General features: G+C 35.9%; 4 protein-coding genes across 14 annotated transcripts; 1 reads left to right on the plus strand and 3 right to left on the minus strand.

Moving 5' to 3' along the window:
* Positions 1–3,525: 3,525 nt before the first annotated feature.
* On the minus strand, positions 3,526–8,962 carry LOC145238193 (uncharacterized). 3 transcript variants are annotated; one of them, XR_013862086.1, is made up of 14 exons: positions 8,643–8,962; positions 7,717–7,791; positions 7,509–7,569; positions 7,120–7,273; positions 6,916–7,046; positions 6,637–6,737; positions 6,338–6,500; positions 6,116–6,279; positions 5,925–6,066; positions 5,673–5,825; positions 5,432–5,607; positions 5,140–5,299; positions 4,784–5,004; positions 3,526–3,779 (listed from the first exon to the last, which is right to left on the minus strand). XR_013862086.1 is itself a non-coding variant. In XM_080101277.1 (14 exons), coding segments are annotated over exons 1-14 (1,605 nt in total). In that variant the 5' UTR covers positions 8,652–8,962; the 3' UTR covers positions 3,526–3,778. The 3 variants fall into 3 exon arrangements, 1 of the variants encoding a protein (XP_079957403.1); XM_080101277.1 differs by having other exon boundaries at positions 4,890–5,004; XR_013862087.1 differs by lacking the exon at positions 5,673–5,825.
* A 66-nt stretch (positions 8,963–9,028) lies between these two features.
* On the minus strand, positions 9,029–14,903 carry LOC145238194 (uncharacterized). Of its 6 annotated transcripts, none has more exons than XM_080101284.1 (14): positions 14,223–14,392; positions 13,814–13,891; positions 13,606–13,666; positions 13,219–13,372; positions 13,015–13,145; positions 12,735–12,835; positions 12,423–12,585; positions 11,618–11,781; positions 11,427–11,568; positions 11,163–11,315; positions 10,922–11,097; positions 10,630–10,789; positions 10,371–10,485; positions 9,029–9,659 (listed from the first exon to the last, which is right to left on the minus strand). In XM_080101284.1, coding segments are annotated over exons 2-14 (1,599 nt in total). In that variant the 5' UTR covers positions 14,223–14,392; the 3' UTR covers positions 9,029–9,658. The 6 variants fall into 6 exon arrangements, with proteins under 6 accessions (XP_079957410.1, XP_079957409.1, XP_079957408.1 ...); XM_080101283.1 differs by having other exon boundaries at positions 14,124–14,392; XM_080101282.1 differs by lacking the exons at positions 9,029–9,659; positions 14,223–14,392 and adding an exon at positions 14,728–14,903 and having other exon boundaries at positions 10,367–10,485.
* Positions 14,904–16,623: 1,720 nt separating this feature from the next.
* Positions 16,624–19,098, plus strand: LOC145237363 (ubiquitin-conjugating enzyme E2 W-like). Of its 2 annotated transcripts, XM_080100185.1 has the most exons (5): positions 16,629–16,933; positions 17,265–17,456; positions 17,766–17,921; positions 18,178–18,253; positions 18,322–19,098. In XM_080100185.1, exons 1-5 carry the CDS (start codon positions 16,913–16,915, stop codon positions 18,333–18,335), a joined length of 459 nt encoding a protein of 152 aa, XP_079956311.1. In that variant the 5' UTR covers positions 16,629–16,912; the 3' UTR covers positions 18,336–19,098. The 2 variants fall into 2 exon arrangements, with proteins under 2 accessions (XP_079956310.1, XP_079956311.1); XM_080100184.1 differs by having other exon boundaries at positions 16,624–16,933; positions 18,178–19,098.
* LOC145237362 (polycomb group RING finger protein 5-A-like) lies at positions 18,185–20,161 on the minus strand. Of its 3 annotated transcripts, XM_080100182.1 has the most exons (8): positions 20,020–20,161; positions 19,818–19,951; positions 19,621–19,753; positions 19,351–19,503; positions 19,114–19,256; positions 18,961–19,052; positions 18,781–18,889; positions 18,185–18,712 (listed from the first exon to the last, which is right to left on the minus strand). In XM_080100182.1, the coding sequence occupies exons 1-8, from the start codon at positions 20,159–20,161 to the stop codon at positions 18,662–18,664; spliced, it is 957 nt and encodes a 318-aa protein (XP_079956308.1). In that variant the 3' UTR covers positions 18,185–18,661. The 3 variants fall into 3 exon arrangements, with proteins under 3 accessions (XP_079956308.1, XP_079956307.1, XP_079956309.1); XM_080100181.1 differs by having other exon boundaries at positions 18,185–18,889; XM_080100183.1 differs by lacking the exon at positions 19,351–19,503 and having other exon boundaries at positions 18,185–18,889.
* Positions 20,162–20,734: the final 573 nt, after the last annotated feature.

Below are 20,734 nucleotides of genomic sequence, written 5' to 3' on the forward strand. Positions count from 1 at the left end.
ATGGAGATTGTACATTTTGCATTTAATAATGACTTACTAACTAAATGTTATCGTCAATCTAAAATGGAAATAAAGGTTGCTTGTCGGGGTTAAAAACATTTCGAACGCGATTTATGAACAGTACCGTATCTTAGCTTAACATTAAGACATGTGTGAGTAGACATCTTATCATATCTTACGTCAGTCAAAACTTAATTTCGCTAGGGGGCGCCTGGCGCAAGTAGCACGGGCGCGAAAATGGTGTTTGCGTTCCCAAACATTCAATTTGAATAAGTACCTTTTTAAACGCATTGAAGTGATTTTACCTAACTTATTAAAGGGTGCATAAAGTTATTACAAATTGAATTAACGGGTAAAAATAGAACTTTCCTAACTGGCTGTATCTTTGATGAACTGATGTTCAACAACTTCGGCCCAGAGCAGAAACTCTGGACAAAAGAAAGGTCAAGCTTGATCGAAGATTAGGTTTTTTCCAAAGTTACTCATTTTAAACTGTCAACAAAGGGTAAATTTTGTGAAGCAAAAATTAAGTTTATTTGAAGAAAAATTCAAGGCACCAAAACAATTGCTAGACATCATAACCACCAAGGAAACTGGTGCAGAAAAACAAGTCGATTTGCTATTATGATAAGTAACAAAGAGTTAGACACAACAGAGTATTTATGAGGATATGTTTTTTCAAGGCAAAAAAAGTTTACAGAAGTAAGCGAAATTGTCAGCATGTTGTCAACCATGCAACCACAGGGCCAGCTGATTTTTTTAGTGGAGCAAAAGTCTGGAGGTCTAACTTATCCTTTATCAGAGTTACTGCAACTGCAAAAAGTTGATAACAAAAGAAACGAGAGGAAAAGAGGAGCTGGACTACCATATGAGTATACTGTGATTGAACTCAAAACCAAGTCAAAGACCCAGCTGTCCAGTGATTTTTATTCAATGAAAACAAATGAATTATTGGAAAGTTTTCCATCCTTGGGGTTCTACTGCACAATTGACAAAAGGACTTTGTTTCTTTGGAAGAAACTCAAATGACAACCTTTAAAAAGAAAAGGACAACCACACAGTTGCACAGCAATCTTCCTAATGTTTGACATTTTTTATTTGTTTGAGGCTCATTTACATCACATAACTTGGTATATAGGTATTTAATTAGGTTAGTTTTGAAATCCACACAAATACTTGATGTGATGCCCTAATTTTAAGTTTGCTAAAACATTCATGTTATTGCTTCTGACTTGCTATAGTGTGCACCAGATAGGCTAGAAAGACCTACTGTAGGAATATCATAATACACCAAAATATCAGTAGATGTTTTTGCAAAATTGGTAATTGTTTCCTGACTAATATACAGAAACTAGATGATTGTCATTACAAATGAAGAAGGTGTATGTTTCATGTGGGATTGCAAATGTTTGCGTTCCCAAAAATACGCAATCTACTTATAAAACTTAAAAATGATGACGGTTGGGGCATGCTTTGTGGGTGGTACGAAACACCGCATGTCAGGGTTGGGTAACGAGTCCCATCAGTCGAGTCTCAAGTCAAGTCAAGTCAGTAGGGGTTCGAGTCCCAAGTCGAGTCAGAAGGGGTTCGAGTCTCAAGTCGAGTCATTAGCGGTTCGAGTCTCAAGTCGAGTCAAGTCATTAGCAGTTCGAGTCAAGGCAAGTCACAAAAAGTTTTTGAAAAAACATAGTTAATCTATTTGAATGGTCCATCGCGCCCTTTTTAGCTTAAAACGGACACCGCTTCATTACAATGAACAAATCCTATTAACGTCCCTTTCTTAGAGTAGGGGTTAACTTTAATAAAACCTGTTAATTGACACTTATTAAACAGTGTGGAAAAGAACGTTAACCTGTTCATAGGAGTTTTTGAAAACCGAAAATTCATATTTTACTGCATGCACTAGAGCAGGGGTTCTTAACCTGGGGTGCACGCACCCCCAAGGGGTGCGAGAACTGTTCCTAGGGGGTGCGGGGATGCTGAATCATTAAGGTTGGTTAGGTCTATTCTATTTAAGCAATTACAGAAGGGGGTGCGAAAATTGGTTAGTGATATGAAAGGGGGTGCGAAAATTGGTTGGTGATTTGAAAGGGGTGCAGCAAGGAAAAAAGGTTAAGAACCACTGCACTAGAGCGTTTGTTCAGTAATATAAGCGCTTAAAAGCGAATACTTGGCCTTGGCATGTACTGCATTCGATTACCCTAAAACCCAAGCAATTAGTACAACGCTTAATGTCAGCGTAAGAAAGTTTAGCAAAATGTAGCAGCGACTTCGTACGTTAAAATTAAGCAAAAATAACTGCGCATCGCACAGTAAATTGCTGCTGTTGTTTGGTTGAAGCCAACTGAACAGGTTATCTATTAAGTTATAAGAAATTTCCGTCCGAGTCGAGTCTCTACTAAGACGAGTCCAAGTCGAGTCTTTTCACAACTAAGACTCGAGTCAAGTCGAGTCTTTTGAAAAGGTGACTCGAGTCTCCCCATCACTGCTGCATGTTAAGGCTATATTAATATTTAGGAGTATCTGAGATTCCCCTCAGCATTTTTATTGGTTTTGTTGGTAGATTGCGTATTGTATTGAAAGCAACTTTAAGCAAATTCCAAGTAGAGGACCTCAAATCAAATAGTATGACTTCATGCAATATGAACACAACGTATGTTCTATTTTTTAAAAACTGCAAAACATGTTCAAAGATACATATGTTTGTGGTTTTAATCTAAAAAAAGTGCAGAGAAATCAATAACAGAATTCCATGTGTTTGCATTGAAGCTGGTTTTGATTCAAACATGTCAGGTCCTTCAATGCACATATTATATCTTGGACACTACAAAAAATCTAAACTTTCAATTGACTCTACACTGGGTAAATGTGTGTCAAATTTGATTGAATATTGTTTTTGTAGCTTTTTGTACTTAGCTGCTATATGATATGTCCTGAAAACAGTAAAGAAACTGTACACAATCAAGAAGTAACATGCTGGACTGCTGGTGTATGGATTGGCCCATAAAACCATGCATTAGCACCTGTGATCACCCTGTCTTAGTATTTATAATACTCTTTAACCCCCTTTAACATATCTACATGGCGCTGTGACATTAATATAAAGTTTGAATTAGAAAGAATTTTTAACAATAATGTTGCACAAATTATTTATTCATAGACTTTAAACCCTTGTAAACCAATGCTTGCTGGCTAAAATGTATAATCAGTCCCCTCAAACTAATGGTTGGAAACAACAAGGTCACTTTGCAAATGTACCAAAGAAGGTAAGATACCGTTATCATCTATGTAATGAAAAATTAGGGCATTATCTTTATCAGTGCATTAAATATTTACAAAAAATTAGACCACTTGCTGTGTTATCTCCAAAGCAAACACTGTGTGCTATTAATAAATGTGGTGTGTTGAACTTTGATCCATCAGCGGCCCCTGTATATAATTTTTTTGGTACTCAGTGCAACAATTTGTTTTGTCACCCTGGAAACCCACAGCTAGGTTCAACTCTGGTAGGCCAGAAGCAAAAAGTCTATGCGATTTTTTGTTTTATTTTCAGATTGTATTCATAAAACCTCTATTTATAATATAATTACACAACTGTTTAAATACGGTGGGTAAAACAAACTAGTAACGTTTTTGTGGTATTGCACTTCAATTTTCTGCACTGGGCTCAGAAACAAAAGAAACGTAATCACATTCAAAATCACATAGAAACTGTACTTCAGTTTTGTAAGAACAAAAATCAGGGCTTCTTTGATCAGTGGCAATTCCTCGGTGCTTCTCTAAAAAGGAACAAATTTAAAGTTGATCAATAAGAAAATTATGTGAACTTGACATACGTATTTCATAAAATCTACACATACAAAACATTATCCTGAGCAAAATAAACTTAACATATAGCATAGACCAGGGGTGGGCAAACTACGGCCCGGCAAAGGAGTTCATGCGGCCCGCCAAATGTTAGTACATTTTATAGAGGAAGTTTCCGAGCAACGCTGAATAGTATTACAAGCACATGCGTAGAGTTTTTAAAAAATAATAAAAAATACCGAGGGTGCGACTTGCCGATACCTATACCATGTGCAGTATCTGTACCCGTACCAGCATACTTAGGAACTAAACATAGATACTTTTTATGTGCCTTTGCCTGCTGTTTCTGCCACGTTATTATGCTAATCGTCACTTGACACAATTTTCCGTTCGATAAAAGTAAAAGCAATTTACTTTTTCAAACACAGCCCACTTTGCACTGTTGACGCCAAAACTGTATTTGCATCAAGTTTAAGTCGTTGCAGTACTTTGCGAACTGTTAAAAAACGGCTTCAGAATCGTTAACGGCCGTGACGTAACTAAAACTATTTTGATTTTTAAACTGCTAAAAACAGATTTCGCGAGACAGGAAAAAAGATTACCAGCTTAGTAACTATATGCGTCAGGCTTTTTATCCGCTTATTGTGTGCAAACAATGCGAAAAAACAGGCACCGCAATCGTCACAATACAGATTATGACGTCATAAAAACAAAAACAAGCAAACAATGGCGGCCGGTGGTTAATTACTATGCGGCCCGACAACATTAAGAACTTTTGAATGCGGCCCGTGCATTGAAAAGTTTGCCCACCCCTGGCATAGACATTATAGGCAAAAAATAAAATAATCTAAAAACAACACCAAACTTTAAAAGAATATTAAAACAGTGCCCTTGTAAGTAAAAATTATTTAAAAACGACAAAAAAGGCACTGCACCAAAATGTATTAGAACAAGACCTACGAAGCAATTGTAATACCTGCTTATCAACATGTTGTTAACGTTTGTAAGTGTGACATTTGGCCATAGAGTTTGAATTGTCTTGCAACATGTGAATAGCATACAAAACAAATCTGTTTTTTTACCATGTTTTTTTCCTTGTTTTATTCTTTTGGTACAAGAAAACACCACCGACTAGTAACAGAACAGCAATAACTACTCCCATAATACTCAAACCAACCACAAGACCTACATCAACCTCTGCAAAAAACAACAGCATTGATGTTTATGGACATATCAAACACATAAAGATCACTATGTTTTTTTTACAATTCATATTAAGCATGCTTTTATTGTTAGTTACAACTTGAATTAAACCAAGTGTACAAATCTTACGAGTTCTTATAGGCTGTGACCAGTTGGTAACAACAAATCCAGAGTCTTGTGTTCTTGCACCAACAGCTACAATATATGCTGTGTCAGGTAAAAGTTTACTATTCACAAACTGTGTCCTGGCATCTTGTGTCTGAGTTACAGTTTCATCCCCAATCACAAACTGTAGAAAGACAAAGTGCTACATTTTAATCTGGTTGTTTACTATTTTGTTTTATACTAGTCTGAAATTGTGGCTAAAATTTTCATGAAGACATACTGCAACCGACAACATTATTCTTCTAAGAATACATACAGACACTGCTGGGTTTCCAATAGGATTGTCAAAACTTCTTCGTTTGCGTGCTGAAGCATGCAGTAAATTGCCATAGCCATCAGCAGCAATCGCAACACATTCTTCCCAGCCAACATATTTTTCAAAATACTCACAAGAATCCAGATAGGTGAGATCAGGACCAACACTCCCAGGAGCTAAACATAAACAAAACTCAAAAAGCAAACAAAAACAGTATTTTTGTGATTATTGGGCCACATACAAATTCTTGAGGGCTTGGAAACAATAACCAGCATTTCATAAATAGGTCCATTCTTGTCATTAAAAACATTGGCCTCAAGAAGAAAGTTAAAAGTATGCATTGAAGACTTGGTGTTGATGTTCAAGTTAACTGTTCCAAAATTGCCATCGGGTTCTGTAATGTACAACATCTCCAGACTGAATTGCATTTTGTAGTTACATCAAGTCATTAATTTGCCTCAATTACAACAACACAACTAATTTAAACACTTACCTCCAGATCGTGTCATTGAACTTGAAAGTGGGCTTGATGAGTTCAAATTTGTCCCATCACCATAAACAAATGCAGTAACAAATGCTGTGTAATTAGTATACGGCCTCAAATTTCCAACATGACAAGGTAATGCATCTACAATCTAATACGAAGCCTTGTAATTTAAAACTGAAATAAGTGTAGATGTTTACCATTGTGTTGAAGTCAGATGTGTTTTCCTGTTTGATGTTGACTTCATAATAGTCAACGAAACCAACAGTTGGCCAAACTGGATTTGTGTTTGGCTCACCAGAAATAAGAGTGATGTTAATACTGGTACTTGTAGAAATAAGTTCAATTCCAGGCTCACTAGGCCCTGTAATAGAACAAACCTTTAATCAGCTGGGTTATTTTGCAAATTACACCAAACTTACGAGCTGTGATATTAGCTTGTTGAACAGCACTGTAAAGATCATGGCTCACAGTGTACATGTCAACTGTGTGATTACAACCCGGTATGGCAGGAATATAACCAAGTCCAGGGCCGACCAAAAAAATTTGTTCCCGTGTCTCTGATCCAAGACAAGTGTAGTAGACCTACAAATAAGTTACAAGTTCTATAGACATTCACTTTTGGTACAAGATTTTAAATTTAAATAACTGTCATAATGAGTTTGTGTTTTTAATGTTAACATGTGCAAATTAAACCACACTCTGCCAGAAAAAAGTTTACCATAAAATAATGGACATATCCAACCGGGTCCGTCCATGTGAGGTAGAGTGTAGAGGTCTGAGGGCCAAGATTTACAGAAAAATTAGTAACAGTTGCAGGGACTGTAAAACAAAAAATGTCTTGAACATTTTAAAATCTATATCACTAAAATTATATTGAATTTAAAGAATGTCAGTAAAACATCATTTGGCACGTAACATTTTTTGCCCCAAAATTTTTGGAAACAACAACCGTTTGTGTACAATCTTTTGTGGGATGAAAAAAATGCAGTGTGCTTACTTGTAGAAAATGAATTATTTGTTGGTTGACTGTATGTACCATCTGCCAAGGCCAGTTCCACTGATACCAAGTAAAGGTATCCAGGTGTCAGTGAAGTTATGTTGTATTGTGTAGTAGAGTTGTCAAGCAAACTGAAAACAAAAATCCATTCACACGCATCCAATTTACTTCAACTGGTGCACTAAACAAGAAAATAACTATAACCTGCTGTTAACAAATGTTGGTTTTCCATACGCATCAAGAGAGGACCATTTCACTCTGTAGGCAATACATTTGGTGTTTTCTGAGGGAATCCAAACCACATTGATTGAGTTTGTAGTTCGACTTTCAGCAGTTAGATTTGTCACTGGTGTGGACTCTGAATAAACAAAGGTGGTCATGTTTAGTATCGAGTCCACACACCAGCTAAAACTTACTGATTACTTCTGCCAAATTTGTCCCAAAGCCAAGCACAAATTTCATTTTATTCAAACATGCCTTGTTTACTCAATATATTTTAAATTAAGCCATGGCGGGTGTTTATGTGTCCTTTACGGGACAATAGTTCCTCATACATGTGTCAGTGTAACAAAAAAACGTATAACTGTACTTACTTGCAACGTCGAAACCATCAAGTTGCACATTATCTGTATTTACAGAATCTATCCCATGAACCTAAAAATTAGGAATTGGTGCAAACTTTGCTACATTTAGAACTTTCATGTGTATATATTACTTAAAGCCTTTTTGCTCTAACTGACTACTTTTAAATTTCCAAACAGATATATCTAACAACACAATTTTCACTATTCAATAAGTTACCTGCAAGGCACAGTTTGCCAAAATAAGAAAAAAAAGTAGTTGAAGAAACATTGGATGAAAAAATGAGTTTCTCATCTGCAAAAGTCACCAGTAAAGAAATGTTACTACACAAAAACACAATGCCCAAAGTGAATCTATGTTACAAAACTATGTTTTCTTATTTGAAGTCTACTTTGTAAAATAACATATTCTTTAACTTGTATGTTGGTAAACTAGAAAAATCAGTAGAATTTACAAATTTGTCCCACAAAAGAATATGATACTTGTTACAAAACAACACATGCTTGGTTACAGTGGCCAAATGATCATGGATTATCATGTTGACTGAACAAAGTATGTGTGCTTACACATTAGGAGAAACAGGTTTCAGTGGTCTACTTTGTGGACAAACACAGAATGAGAAATCATGGTGGAGAAAATAATTGTTGCAATGAAATCAGTGCCTCATCAATACACTATGAAGATGTTTTTAAAATGCAATCGGTTACCGTGACATTAACAAGGTAATAGGTTAATGAAACAGCTAAAAAAATGCTAAGCATCTTATACATAAAAGAGCAAGTAAACAAATAAATCAAGAAACAGGTGCTAAAATTGATTGACATGCTATCAGTAGTAGCATGTATTATTTTTATACACTTTCAGAGTCATTACAACAGTTCCTTGTAACAGACAACGATTTTCCCGCGTTTGACAAGCAATGATATCGAGCGTCACCTTTCAACTGTTTTTGGCTTAAATTACACCACTGACATACACCAGTGCAATTATCTTCGACTCAAAAACCAATCAACTGTTAAGTTTGTACATAACCCATCAACTCCCAATTAGATAACTTTCAACAACTTTTAGCTAACCTGCAACGAAACATAGCTAACTTGCGATGCAAGATGGCTAAATTGCCGCAAGGTAGCGGCGCAACTTACGCGATGCATTGTAGGAGGTCGAAGATCGTTCAGTCAACGTGGTTGTAATACTCGCAAAATATGATGTTTAATCCTTTTGTTCATGTCGTTCCTATTGTTTCATTGCACTTGAGAGCGAATGCATTGTGCTATAATTACATAATCATAGCGGTTTGGATTACATGATGGAAAACAACGATGAATACGTGCAATTAGACTTGCAAGAAGTTGTGAATCAGTTGACTTCAGTTGTTAATACACTCTAGACGCAGCAAACCGGACGTGTCAGTACTATCTTAACAGATAACGATGATGATGTCTTTCAACCCGTAAGCTTGCATGTATATATTTGTATACATGTAAATATATGTATATCTGGTTTTTGTCCATTGCAATGGGAGCGCAAGAAAGTTTTTTGTCCATTTAATTCATACACAGGAAACAGATACACACCAACTGCAATCAAAAGGGTTGTAAACTAACTCTTAAAAATTAACAAATAAAATGGTACTGTTCAAGAAGTGTGGCGTGCATACCGCTTCAAGAGTTTTGGCAAACCTTAAAAATAATGATATAGATGCCAAAACAAATTGAAAACAATGGGTTTGCACCAAGTTTTTTAAATTAACAATGCACAGAACATGACTGAAATGTAAACAGCAATTATCAACGCGTTTAGAGAATGCTTTTCACATTTTTACTTCTTGGTGCACAAACCAGGCCTTGATTTCCTGACAAAAGTAAACTTTGTGGACTGTCAGAGCAGTGCCGACAAAAAATGTTGCACAACCCTGATATAGACAAATGCATTGTCCTGCATTGATTGAACGGTAACGTTTTTTGTGGTATTGCACTATAATTTTCTATACTGGGCATAGAAGCAAAAGAAACATAACTACAAGGCACATCCAGTTTGGAATAAAATCAAAACATTAAAAGTTAGCAATTAACTAAATAAATCACATAGACACTGTAGTTCAGTTTTGTAACATTAAAAATCAAAGCTTCTGTGATCAGTGGCACTTCTTCAGTGCTTCTCTAAAAAAGAACAATTTCAAAGTTAATCAATAAGAAAACTGTAAGCTTCACACACTTATACCATCAAATCTACACATACAAAAGATTATTCCGAGCAAAATAAACAAAACTTAAAGAATAGGTATTATAAGAAAAACATAAAACAATGCAATAACAACACTAAACTTTAAAAGAATATTAAAACCTTGCTGTTGTACCGTATTTTACGGACCATAAGGCGCAATTTGAATCCTTTTTTCCCCCATAAATTGATCGTGCGGCTAATAAGCCGGTGCGCCTAATGTATGTATCAAGTAGTGCTTAATTGCCTAGGCTACACTCAAAACCAGTACCGATACTATTATTATATAAATAAACCACTGTCTTACACAATAAACTACGGTAAAGACAACTAGCAACTGTGATATTCAGAGCTTTATGAGCTTTATACGGTAACCCATGCTCCTTAAAATACGTTGCGTTCTATAGTCCGGTGCGCCTTATGTATGAACAAAAAACTAATCAAAGCAATTTATTGACAGTGCGCCTTATAATCGGGTGCACTTTATGGTCCGTAAAATACGGTAAGTAAAAATTATTTATAAATGACAAAAAGTACTAAAGGATGCCAACCAAATCTAACTGAGCTTTAACAAGTCAACAAGCAATCGAGTTCAAATTATATCCACTTGCAACATGTAAACAGCATACAAAATAAATCTGTTTTCTTACCATGTTTTTTTTCTTGTTTTAGTTTTTTGGTAAAAGAAAACACCTCCAACTATTAACAGAACAGCAATGACTACCCCCATAATACTCAAACCAACCACAAGACCTACATCAACCTCTGCAAAAAAACAAAACAAACAACATTAATATTCATTAAAATCTCAAACACATAAAGCTCATAATGTTTTTTTGTTACAGTTGGTATGAAGTATGCTTTTCTTGTTAGTTATAACTTAAATTAAATCAAATATACAAATCTTACGAGTTCTTATAGGCTGTGACCAGTTCGTAACAACAAATCCGGAGTCTTGTGTTCTTGCACCAACAGCTACAATATATGCTGTGTCAGGTAAAAGTTTACTGTTCACAAACTGTGTCCTGGCATCTTGTGTCTGAGTTACAGTTTCATCCCCAATCACAAACTGTAGAAAGACAAAGTGCTACGTTTTAATCTGGTTGTTTACTATTTTGTTTTATACTAGTCTGAAATTGTGGCTAAAATTTTCATGAAGACATACTACAACCGACAACATTATTGTTCTAAGAATACATACAGACACTGCTGGGTTTCCAATAGGATTGTCAAAACTTCTTCGTTTTCGTGCTGAAGCAGGCAGTAAATTGCCATAGCCATCAGCAGCAATCGCAACACATTCTTCCCAGTCAACATTTCCTTCAAAATACTCACAAGAATACAGATAGGTGAGATTAGGACCAACACTCCCAGGTGCTGAACATAAACAAGACACAAAATGCAATGAGAAACAGTATTTTTGTAATTATTAGGGCACATACAAATTCTTGAGGGCTTGGAAACAAATACCAGCATTTCATAAATTGGTCCATTCTTGTCATTAAAAACATTTGCCTCCAGAAAAAAGTCGAAAGTATGCATTGAAGACTTGGTGTTGATGTTCAAGTTAACTGTTTCAAAATTGCCAGCAGGTTCTGCAATGTACAACATTGTTAGACTGAATTGCATTTTGCAGTTACATTTTTACCCGAAACAAGTCAAATCATTAATTTGCATAAATTACAACAACTAGTTTGAACACTTACCTCCAGATTGTGTCATTGTATTTGAAAGTGGACTTGAAGAGTTTAAATTTGTCCCATCACCATAAACAAATGCAGTAACAAATGCTGTGTAGTTAGTATTTGGCCTCACATTTCCAACATGACAAGGTAATGCATCTGCAATCTGATACGAAATCTTGCAATTTTAAACTGAAATAAGTGTACAGATTTACCATTGTGTTGAAGTCAGATGTGTTTTCCTGTTTGATGTTAACTTCATAATAGTCAACATAACCAATTGTTGGCCAAACTGGATTTGTGTTTGGCTCACCAGAAATAAGAGTAATGTTAATACTGGTACTTGTAGAAACAAGTTCAATTTCAGGCTCACTAGGCCCTGTAATAGAACATACCTTTAATCAACTAAATCAGTGGTTCTTAACCTTTTTGGTGTGGTTTCCCACTAACGTCAATCACCAACTTCGAATTTCCCCCTCGAAGTTATTTTTATAATGATGTTTTGTGCCCTACGTTAACAAAAAAATATTTTTTAAATAAAATAATTTTGTGGAGCGATTTGGTCTGGACCCTAAAGGTATACTGCAATCTCATTAGTTTAAATAGTGCTTCTGTGAGAGATTAAACTTTTTAGAATACTGAAGAGTCTGCTCTGCTTGCATTATTCATTTATTGCATCACAATCAACAAAGTAAAGGCTTTTATTCGCGCACAATAGCAAAGTCATTGATGATTTTAGTCTTGTCTGTGATATAACAAACGGCCTTTGGATTTGTATGTGTCTTGTAAACCTTAGTGAAATTATTCGTACATGTCGTTGCAGAAAATTTTTAGTAAAGTAACTTTCAATGGTTAATTCAAAGCCGGATTCGACCCTCGAGCGCGAGTTTGCTCTTTTCAAGCTTACATAATTTCCCTCCGAAAACATTAAATTTCCCACTAGTGGGAAATTTCCCACGGGTTAAGAACCACTGAACTAAATCAACAACTAAGGTATTTTGCAAAGTACACCAAACTTACGAGCTGTGATATTAGCTTGTTGAACAGCACTGTAAAGATCATGGCTTACAGTGTACATGTCAACAGTGTGGTTGCAGCCTGGTATGGCAGGAATATTACCCCACCCAGGGCCCAACGCAAACATTTGTTCTTTTGTCTCTGATCCAAGACAAGTGTAGTAGACCTACAAAGACAAAGCTCCAGCATCAGTTACAAGTTCTACAGGCATTCACTTTTGGTCCAAATTTTTGAATTAAATATTTCACAATGAGTCTGTGTTTTTAATATTAACATGTGCAAATTAAACCACACTCTGCTAGCAAAAAAGTTTACCATAAAATAATCGACACATCCGATCGGGTCCGTCCATGTGAGGTAGAGTGTGGTAGTCTGAGGGCCGAGATTTACAAAATAATTAGATACAGTTGCAGGGACTGTAAAACAAAAATGTATTCAACATTTTGAAATCTATATTGCTAAAATTATATTGAATTTTTAGAATGTCAGCAAAAAACATCATTTGGCTCAGAACATATTTTGCCTCAATTTTTTTGGAAACAACAACTGTTTGTTCACAATTTTTTGTGGGATGAAATAAATGCAGTGTGCTTACTTGTAGGAAATGAATCAACTGTTGGTTGACTGTATGTAGAATTTGCAAAAGACAGCTCCACTGATACCAAGTAAATGCATCCTGGTGTCAGTGAAGTTATGTTGTATTGTATAGTAGAGTTGCCAAGCAAACTAAAAACAAAAATCCATTCACATCAATGCAATTTACTTCAGCTGGTGCACTAAACAAGAAAATGACTATAACCTGCTGCCAACAAATGTTGGTTTTCCATACAGATCAAGAGAGGACCATTCCACTCTGTAGGCAATAAATTCAGTGCTTTCTGGGGGAATCCAACCCACATTGATTGAGTTTGTAGTTTGACTTTCAGCAGTTAGATTTGTCACTGAAATGGACTCTGAAAAAACAAAGGTGGTCATTTTTGGTATTGAACCACACACCAACTAAAACTCACTGATTACTTCTGCAAAATTTGTCCCATACCCAAGCACAAATTCCATTTTATGCAAACATGCCTTATTTACTCAATATATTTTAATTTAAGCCATGATTGGTGTCTATGTATGATTCATGGGACACCAGTTCCCCATACATTTGCTGATGTAACAAAAAACTTATACCTGTACTTACTTGAAATGTCAAAACCATTAAGTTGTATATCATCTGTATTTACGGTATCTATCCCATGAACCTAAAAATTCAGAATTGTTGTAAACTCTACTTCATTTACAACTTTTATATGTACATATTACTTGGAACCTTTTTGTTTTAATTGACTAGTTTTGAATGTTTGACTAGATACACTTAACAAGACAATTTAAACTATTCAATAAGTTACCTGTAAGGTATATTTTGCAATAATAAGAAAGACTAGTAGTTGAAGAAACATTGGATAAAAAAATGTTGAGTTTCTCATCTGCAAAAATCACCATTAAAGAACTGTTACAACACAAAAGAACTGACCTACAACTTTGCTAAACACAATGCCTAAAGTAAACCTTTGTTACAAAACTATTTTTTCTTATTTGTTGTGTACAGTGTAGAATAACAAATTCTTTAACTTGTATGTTAATAAACCAGAAAAATCAGTAGAATTTACAAATTTGTCAAACAAAAGAATATGCTACTTGTTACAAAGCAACACATACTTGGTTACAGTGTCCAAATGATCATGGATTATCATGTTGACTGAGCAAACAGTATGTGTGCTTACACAATAAAAGGAGAAATGTGTTTCAGTGACCTACTTTATAGTTGATAAACACAAAATGGGAAATGTCGCAGTGGAATCAGTGCCTGATCAATACACCATGCAGATATTTTCAAAATGCAATTAGTTACCGTGACATTAAAACATGACAATCAGTTAAGGAGACAGCTAAAAGAAAAATGCACAGCTTCTAAATAAAAAAAAACAGGCGCTATTATTGATTGAGATGCTATCAGTATCAGCATGTATCATTTTTATTCCAGTTGAGTGAAATGGCCAACATGGTCTTTTCAATGCATTTTGATTTGTCACCACTACCGGTATTTAAATCCTGGTAAATTGAAAAAAATTGGAATTGTTGCAACGATTTCCACCTCCCAAAACTGACAACTGATTTTAACCTGGAAATAAAGATTTCCCAAAACGTGTGGTACTACCGGTATTTGAAAACATAAGTTTCTGGCTCAAAAATACATGTATATTAGATTTTAATAATTTAGTGTAAAATATGAAACGCATTTCTTTAAAATATTACTCCATACATTTTCAGAGTCATTTCAACAGTTCCTTGTAACAGACAACGATTTTCCCGCGTTTTACAAGCGATGATGTCGAGCGTCACCTTTGAACTGTTTTCGACTCGATTGAGTTGAGTTGAGTTTATTTAAAGCACTGACATGACATCCAAGGATGGTAGTACAGTAAGGTTCGATGGTACACTACGGTACGCAGCCAATTCATCAAAAAGTACGGTATGTAGGTACGGTACGCAACGAAAGCTGAGGTATGGGTACGGTACGCAGCCAATTTCATCAAAAAGTACGGTACCGGGTACGGTCTTTCACCAGAGTTGAGTTGAGTTTATTTAAAGCACTGACATGACATCCAAGGATGGTAGTACAGTAAGGTTCGATGGTACACTACGGTACGCAGCCAATTCATCAAAAAGTACGGTATGTAGGTACGGTACGCAACGAAAGCTGAGGTATGGGTACGGTACGCAGCCAATTTCATCAAAAAGTACGGTACCGGGTACGGTCTTTCACTAGAGCGTACCACCGTACCAAAAGCGTACCGTACCACCGTACTGGTACGCATCATAAATGTTGATTAAACGGTCATTTTAGAATCGTGACCATTTGCAGATAATATCAAAATTGTCTGAAACTTGAATTTAAATTGTTTATGACGTGATTTCATAACAATTTCCCTGTACCAAAAGAGGACTCAAAAACGTTTATGACGTCACAGCTTAATATTGTGTGCTTACGGAGTTGACGGCTATGCAAAAAGGGGTTTACACGCACTGTAGGCGTATTATTAAAACGCGCACACGACAAGGACAGAGATTAACTCGGCATTTGTAATTGATTCTCAAGTTAGTTAAAAAAGCTAGCTAGTGATGTTGTCTCTTTCGCAGCAATGATTTTGAACAGCCCATCGCAGAAAAAACATAAACCTTTTATTTTAAATAAGCTGGTTGTGGGGCAGCTTGTTTGGAGTTTAGACACCTCTCCTTTAAGTGCATGTCTGAAAATGTATCCAACCTAATCCCGATTGGTTTATTTGAAGGAACTGTACGATTTTGCGTCTCAAGTCAGGTACGGTGGTACGGTACGGTTTAGTTTTTGACATTTGGTACGGTACGTACGCTCTATGTAACGAGGTACGTGGTACGGTCAATACAATACGTACCGTACCGTACTGCCATCCTCGATGTAATATATGATGACAGCAGTGCAATTATCCTCAACTCAACAACCAATCAACTGTCAAGTTTGCAAATAATCCATCAACGCCAATCCACCAAAAGTCTTGGGTGCATCTAAAATATACAGGATCGCTTGGTGCATTATTAACACAGCTTGGTGCACCTTTATAACGCTTGGTGCACCTTTATATCGCTTGGTTCACCTTTATATCGCTTGGTGCACCTTTATATCGCTTGGTTCACATTTATATCGCTTGGTTCACATTTATATTGCTTGGTTCACATTTATATCGCTTGGTGCACATTTATATCGCTTGGCGTACCTTTATATCGCTAGGTAAAGGTGCGCGTAGCATTATATAGGTGCACCAAGCAAAACAAAGTTGCATGATGCGACATAAGGGTGAACCAAGCGATATAAATGTGCACCACGCTATATTAAGATGCACCAAGTAATATCAAGGTGCACCAAAGGATATAAAGGTGCAGCAAGTGATAAAAAGGTGCACCAAGCGATCCAAGTGATCCAAGCGATCCTGTATCCAAGAAAATTACAAACCAAAAGTTAAAGAGGTAAAAACCGTTATACATACATAAAACTCGTTGTAATTGCTTAGACTGCGGTCTATTTTGTATTGGCATTTCTTTTCTTTTTTTGAAAGGTTAGTTAAGAATCTATACGTAGGTTGGCGCTAGAGGTGTTATCGTGCTGTAATCGGGGGTTTCCCAGAAATTTGTTGCCCCTGACGTCATCAAGTCAAACAACAAAAGGGTGGTCGAGCTTGGTTTCACTGTAGGCTAACTTGTTAGAATTACGTTTCTTCATTGATCTGGTTCACTGAAAGCTCGTGAACTGCTCTTTCAATTTGCTGTTGTGTAGCGTTTGACCTAATTTGGCAACTCATCAGCCATTCTGATCGAAACGCTGACTTCAACGGATTTTCTGTTCCTTATCGCCGTTAGGCAACACAAACAGGCCTTAGAACAGGGTTACTGGTCAGCACAACCCAGAAAATATGGCGGGGTGTTTTGTGCAAGTAAGTTTTACCATTAATTGTCATTTTTGTGTATAAAAGTTGTTTTTGGGTACTCATCACACTATAGTAACAGCAATACTGCACTCAGTATTAAAGTTTGCTATCTACTGCAAATGTGAAAAAACTTTAAATGTTACACATTGTACTTTTAGCTGTACTGTTGTTGTCTCTTGTTTATAGTCTACATTGTTTCTGCAACAACATGTGAAATGTTCTAATGACACAATGATGAAAATGTTTGAATAATAATCGTTTCAAATGCTTTAGGTATGGTTACTTGGAAAACATATGACAGGTTTCTGACACTCTTAACAGCATTAACATTTAACAGAAAAGGATACAAAAGGAGATTCTCACTTTAAAAAATTCACCACCACCTGGAATGAAATTATGTGATGATTCTTTATCTTCTCCGGGACAATTCATGGTTGAAGTCAAGGGTGCAGAGGGCACACTTTTTGCAGGGGAAGAGTTTAAGCTATTGTTCAAGTTTGGTCAAAGCTATCCGTTTGATTCTCCTCAGGTCCCATTATTTTTTGGTTTATTATTGTCTTTTAAAACAAGATCTGGATAGGCCATTTGTGGCGGTGTAAAGCAAAGCAACCGCTATGCTGCTAAAATGATGTATTTACTTTTGTACAAACAAAGCTGTAAATTTGTAATTGTTACATATGTATGTGGCTGTACCTATGTAAGTTAAGGTACTTTTAAAATTTCCTGCTATAATAATTTCAATATTTCTGCATTAATAAGTATATATTCAATATGTAGGGGCTACCTGTTTTTATTGGTGTATAGAAGTGTGTGCAAATATATTATTTTGATTTTACAGGTGACATTTGTGGGGAATCAAATTCCGGTTCACCCACATGTATATAGCAATGGTCACATATGTTTGTCAATCCTAACAGAAGATTGGAGTCCTGCACTCTCTGCAGAGTCAGTGTGCCTAAGCATTATTTCAATGTTGAGTAGTTGCTCAGAAAAGGTATAAAAACATATTTTGCTGTTGATCCTAATTGGTGGCAAAACACTTAAGTTTAAACTTTACCGTGTTTCAGTTAACATTTATATGATGTAGATTCAACTGTGATGGTCTGTTTGCATAAAACACTAAATGTAATTTCTTTACTTTTAAGATATTTGAGCCAAATCAGAGGTAATGTCGCAGAAGCGTCTTATCATAAATTATGAAACTGATCTGAAATTAATCCACTGATATTTTTAACCAACTGTGTTTGCAGAAGCGTCCCCCTGATAATGCCTTTTATATCAGAACATGCAGTAAAAACCCAAAGAATACGAAATGGTGGTTTCACGGTAATTTTTGTTGCAAAGTAATATGTCTTCAAATTCTTTCCATTTTTTAACTTTTTTGCCTTTTACAGATGATAAAGTTTGATGATTTCTATTAAGACACGAAAAGAGTTTATTTGGTTGAACAATCCATTGATTTTTGCAAGATTTTCATCAGATTTGTGTGGGTCATGTAAACATCTGATTGAATCACTACTGCAGTTGGTAGCACTGCCCAACAGTAGCACTTTTTCTGTTGTTCACTCATTGAACAGATTTGTAAAATGAAATACGAAGTTCATCTAAACTTCACTGTGAGTAGTTGTGTGTTTTGTATGCAAGACGCCCCATTGATCCTACTACTTTACAAACAAGCTGTTGCACTCACATCATTTGGAAATTGACTGTCTCCATCACTGAATAGGCTGTTGTTTAGCTTTGTAAGCTGGACTTAAAATCATACTCCAGTATCAGAAAGCCATTCTGTACAAAAGATGGCATGCATTATATGCACATAGTGTGTGCAAGTAAATTTTATTTTTGTTCTTTACCTTTGATTCAAAGTCCAATGAATTTTCATAAATATTGCGAAGAGTAAAGAATGGAGGTAGTGTTACGCCTCCACTTTGAATGAAACATTTTGCTTCTTGTGGAAGAACCCTGCCAACAATTTATCGTTGTGCACCCATATATAGAAACTTATTCAAGTGTTTAAACATTATTGAACATACCATTCCATTTGTTCTAGTTTGTTGCAAACAAACTGGGATATATGAGCAACAGTTGCATGATCTGGTAGTCGAATGTATTTGTGTATTAAGTCCTATAATGAAAAATGCAAATAAAGAGCACAGTGCTTTTCAATGAAATAGTTTGGATCTTACTATTGCCTGTATGGAACCAACATCAGGCCCAACCCATTGGAGATATATGTTACAGGGCCTATAGGGTTTTAATACAGAGTGGTAGTTGTGTTTGCCATTTAAAGCAGCAGCTTCCTCGAACTCAGCAAAGTGATGAAGTTCACCTGGCAAAAAGGATAAATTTTGACAAAATCAGAAAGTCAACAAAATGTGATAATAAAATTGAAGTGACAAAACCAGTTTTGCTGTCTGACAAACCTGTTGGAATTCCAGGAAGAAGTTTATTAACAATGTCTTGTAACACAATGTCGGGTTTCAAACCGCTCACAGGAGTTGTGTTGTGTACCACAACTCCACAAATTGGACATGAATTGTGTAATTGGAAGTGCTTTAGTATACAACTCTTGCAAACTAGAAAATATAATTTCCAGTTGAGTTTGATAACATGTAGTAGCCAAGTCTATAGTTAAAAGTTAAAAAAAAACGTACACAAAAACCAGAAATAAAACCATGCACTAAAAAACTTACAGGAATGAAGACATTCTGTGATGGTGGTTGCATCAACTAAGTAGCCACAACACAGTTTGCAACAAAGAAATATGTTGATATCTTGGATGTTGATCTTTTCCTCATCCCCAGCTGGTGTAGTTGTGTTAGTTATCTTAAAAATTATTTACTACATTACACTAAGTCCAAATATATTTCTGTTTTGGACATAAATAAACCTCTGTGGCTGGTAACGTCGTGTTGTTCATGTGAAACTCGAAATAAGTCGTCTTGCCCATCTTTTTGGTATTTAATTGCAAGTCCTCCGCAACCTTGTTAAGTTGGAGAGTGAACGTCTCAAAGTCCATGGTAACTGCGCAACAATGTAAAATGTTAAGGAAATAAACACGGATGTACAGTTTTCCGACGAAACTTTGGTACCTATTTCGTGCGGTTTGACATCGGTCAGATATGCTCGAAATGCAATGAAGATGTGACTTCTGGAAAAGAAACGAACTTCGTCACTGGGTATTGTGTAACGTTTCAAAAATTCCTCCAGCGATGTTAGTACGGCAGAACTCATGATGCGATGATTCAGCTAACAACTAAGTGATAACGACAAGATTCGTTTCCGCGTGTTTTTGGAACTGTCGCATACAAAGTAACTATAACGCCTTGAAAACAAAGAAGTGCAACCTTAAAACAAGAATGTGTAATTCAAACAACGAAATTTTCGAACACGTCGAGGTGCAAACCTCATGTCGTGATGATGAAGGCTTTGCTTTGCACATTATGGTGAAACCACAATCACCAGTATTAGTAAGCTACAATTGCGTAACACGATTACTCAACAGATGAGAAAATCATGTCATGACTTTGTTTTTTGCTGTCCACATTCACATGCAAAGTAATAATGAAAAAACCAATAGGACCCCAGTTCAAATCAGAAAGTAAACTACGAAAGTAGTAACCTAGTTGCATGATAGAACGTAATTAAGTTAAATAAAATATTTAGCTGTAACGTATGTGTGTTTATGCCAGCTGTTTAATAACTGTTACATTTGTTAGTACTCAGTACCCAACGACTTAATCGCTTAAAACAGCGAACAGCTTGTATATAAATCGTGCAAGGTATTTTATTTTACCCACAATCCTC

Source organism: Phallusia mammillata, chromosome 7 (genome assembly GCF_965637545.1).
Source record: "Phallusia mammillata chromosome 7, kaPhaMamm4.hap1.1, whole genome shotgun sequence".
Taxonomy (NCBI): domain Eukaryota; kingdom Metazoa; phylum Chordata; class Ascidiacea; order Phlebobranchia; family Ascidiidae; genus Phallusia; species Phallusia mammillata.

Bases quoted from the DNA above. Each gene is read 5' to 3' on its own strand.
- LOC145238193 (XM_080101277.1), bottom strand. The intron at 5,826-5,924 runs GTAAGTGTTTAA...TGTACATTACAG, and splicing joins TTCAATGACACGATCTGGAG to AACCCGATGGCAATTTTGGA. The intron at 5,300-5,431 runs GTATGTATTCTT...GTCTTTCTACAG, and splicing joins TTGGAAACCCAGCAGTGTCT to TTTGTGATTGGGGATGAAAC.
- LOC145238194 (XM_080101282.1), bottom strand. From the start codon at position 13,891: ATGAGAAACTCAACATTTTTTTATCCAATGTTTCTTCAACTACTAGTC. The intron at 13,373-13,605 runs GTAAGTACAGGT...TTGTTTTTTCAG, and splicing joins TAATGGTTTTGACATTTCAA to AGTCCATTTCAGTGACAAAT. The intron at 10,486-10,629 runs GTAAGATTTGTA...GTTTTTTTGCAG, and splicing joins GTCACAGCCTATAAGAACTC to AGGTTGATGTAGGTCTTGTG.
- LOC145237363 (XM_080100184.1), top strand. From the start codon at position 16,913: ATGGCGGGGTGTTTTGTGCAA. The intron at 16,934-17,264 runs GTAAGTTTTACC...AACATTTAACAG, and splicing joins TGGCGGGGTGTTTTGTGCAA to AAAAGGATACAAAAGGAGAT. The intron at 17,457-17,765 runs GTCCCATTATTT...TTGATTTTACAG, and splicing joins ATCCGTTTGATTCTCCTCAG to GTGACATTTGTGGGGAATCA.
- LOC145237362 (XM_080100181.1), bottom strand. From the start codon at position 20,161: ATGAGTTCTGCCGTACTAACATCGCTGGAGGAATTTTTGAAACGTTAC. The intron at 19,257-19,350 runs GTTTGTCAGACA...CCTTTTTGCCAG, and splicing joins TCTTCCTGGAATTCCAACAG to GTGAACTTCATCACTTTGCT. The intron at 19,053-19,113 runs GTAAGATCCAAA...TTTTCATTATAG, and splicing joins TTGGTTCCATACAGGCAATA to GACTTAATACACAAATACAT.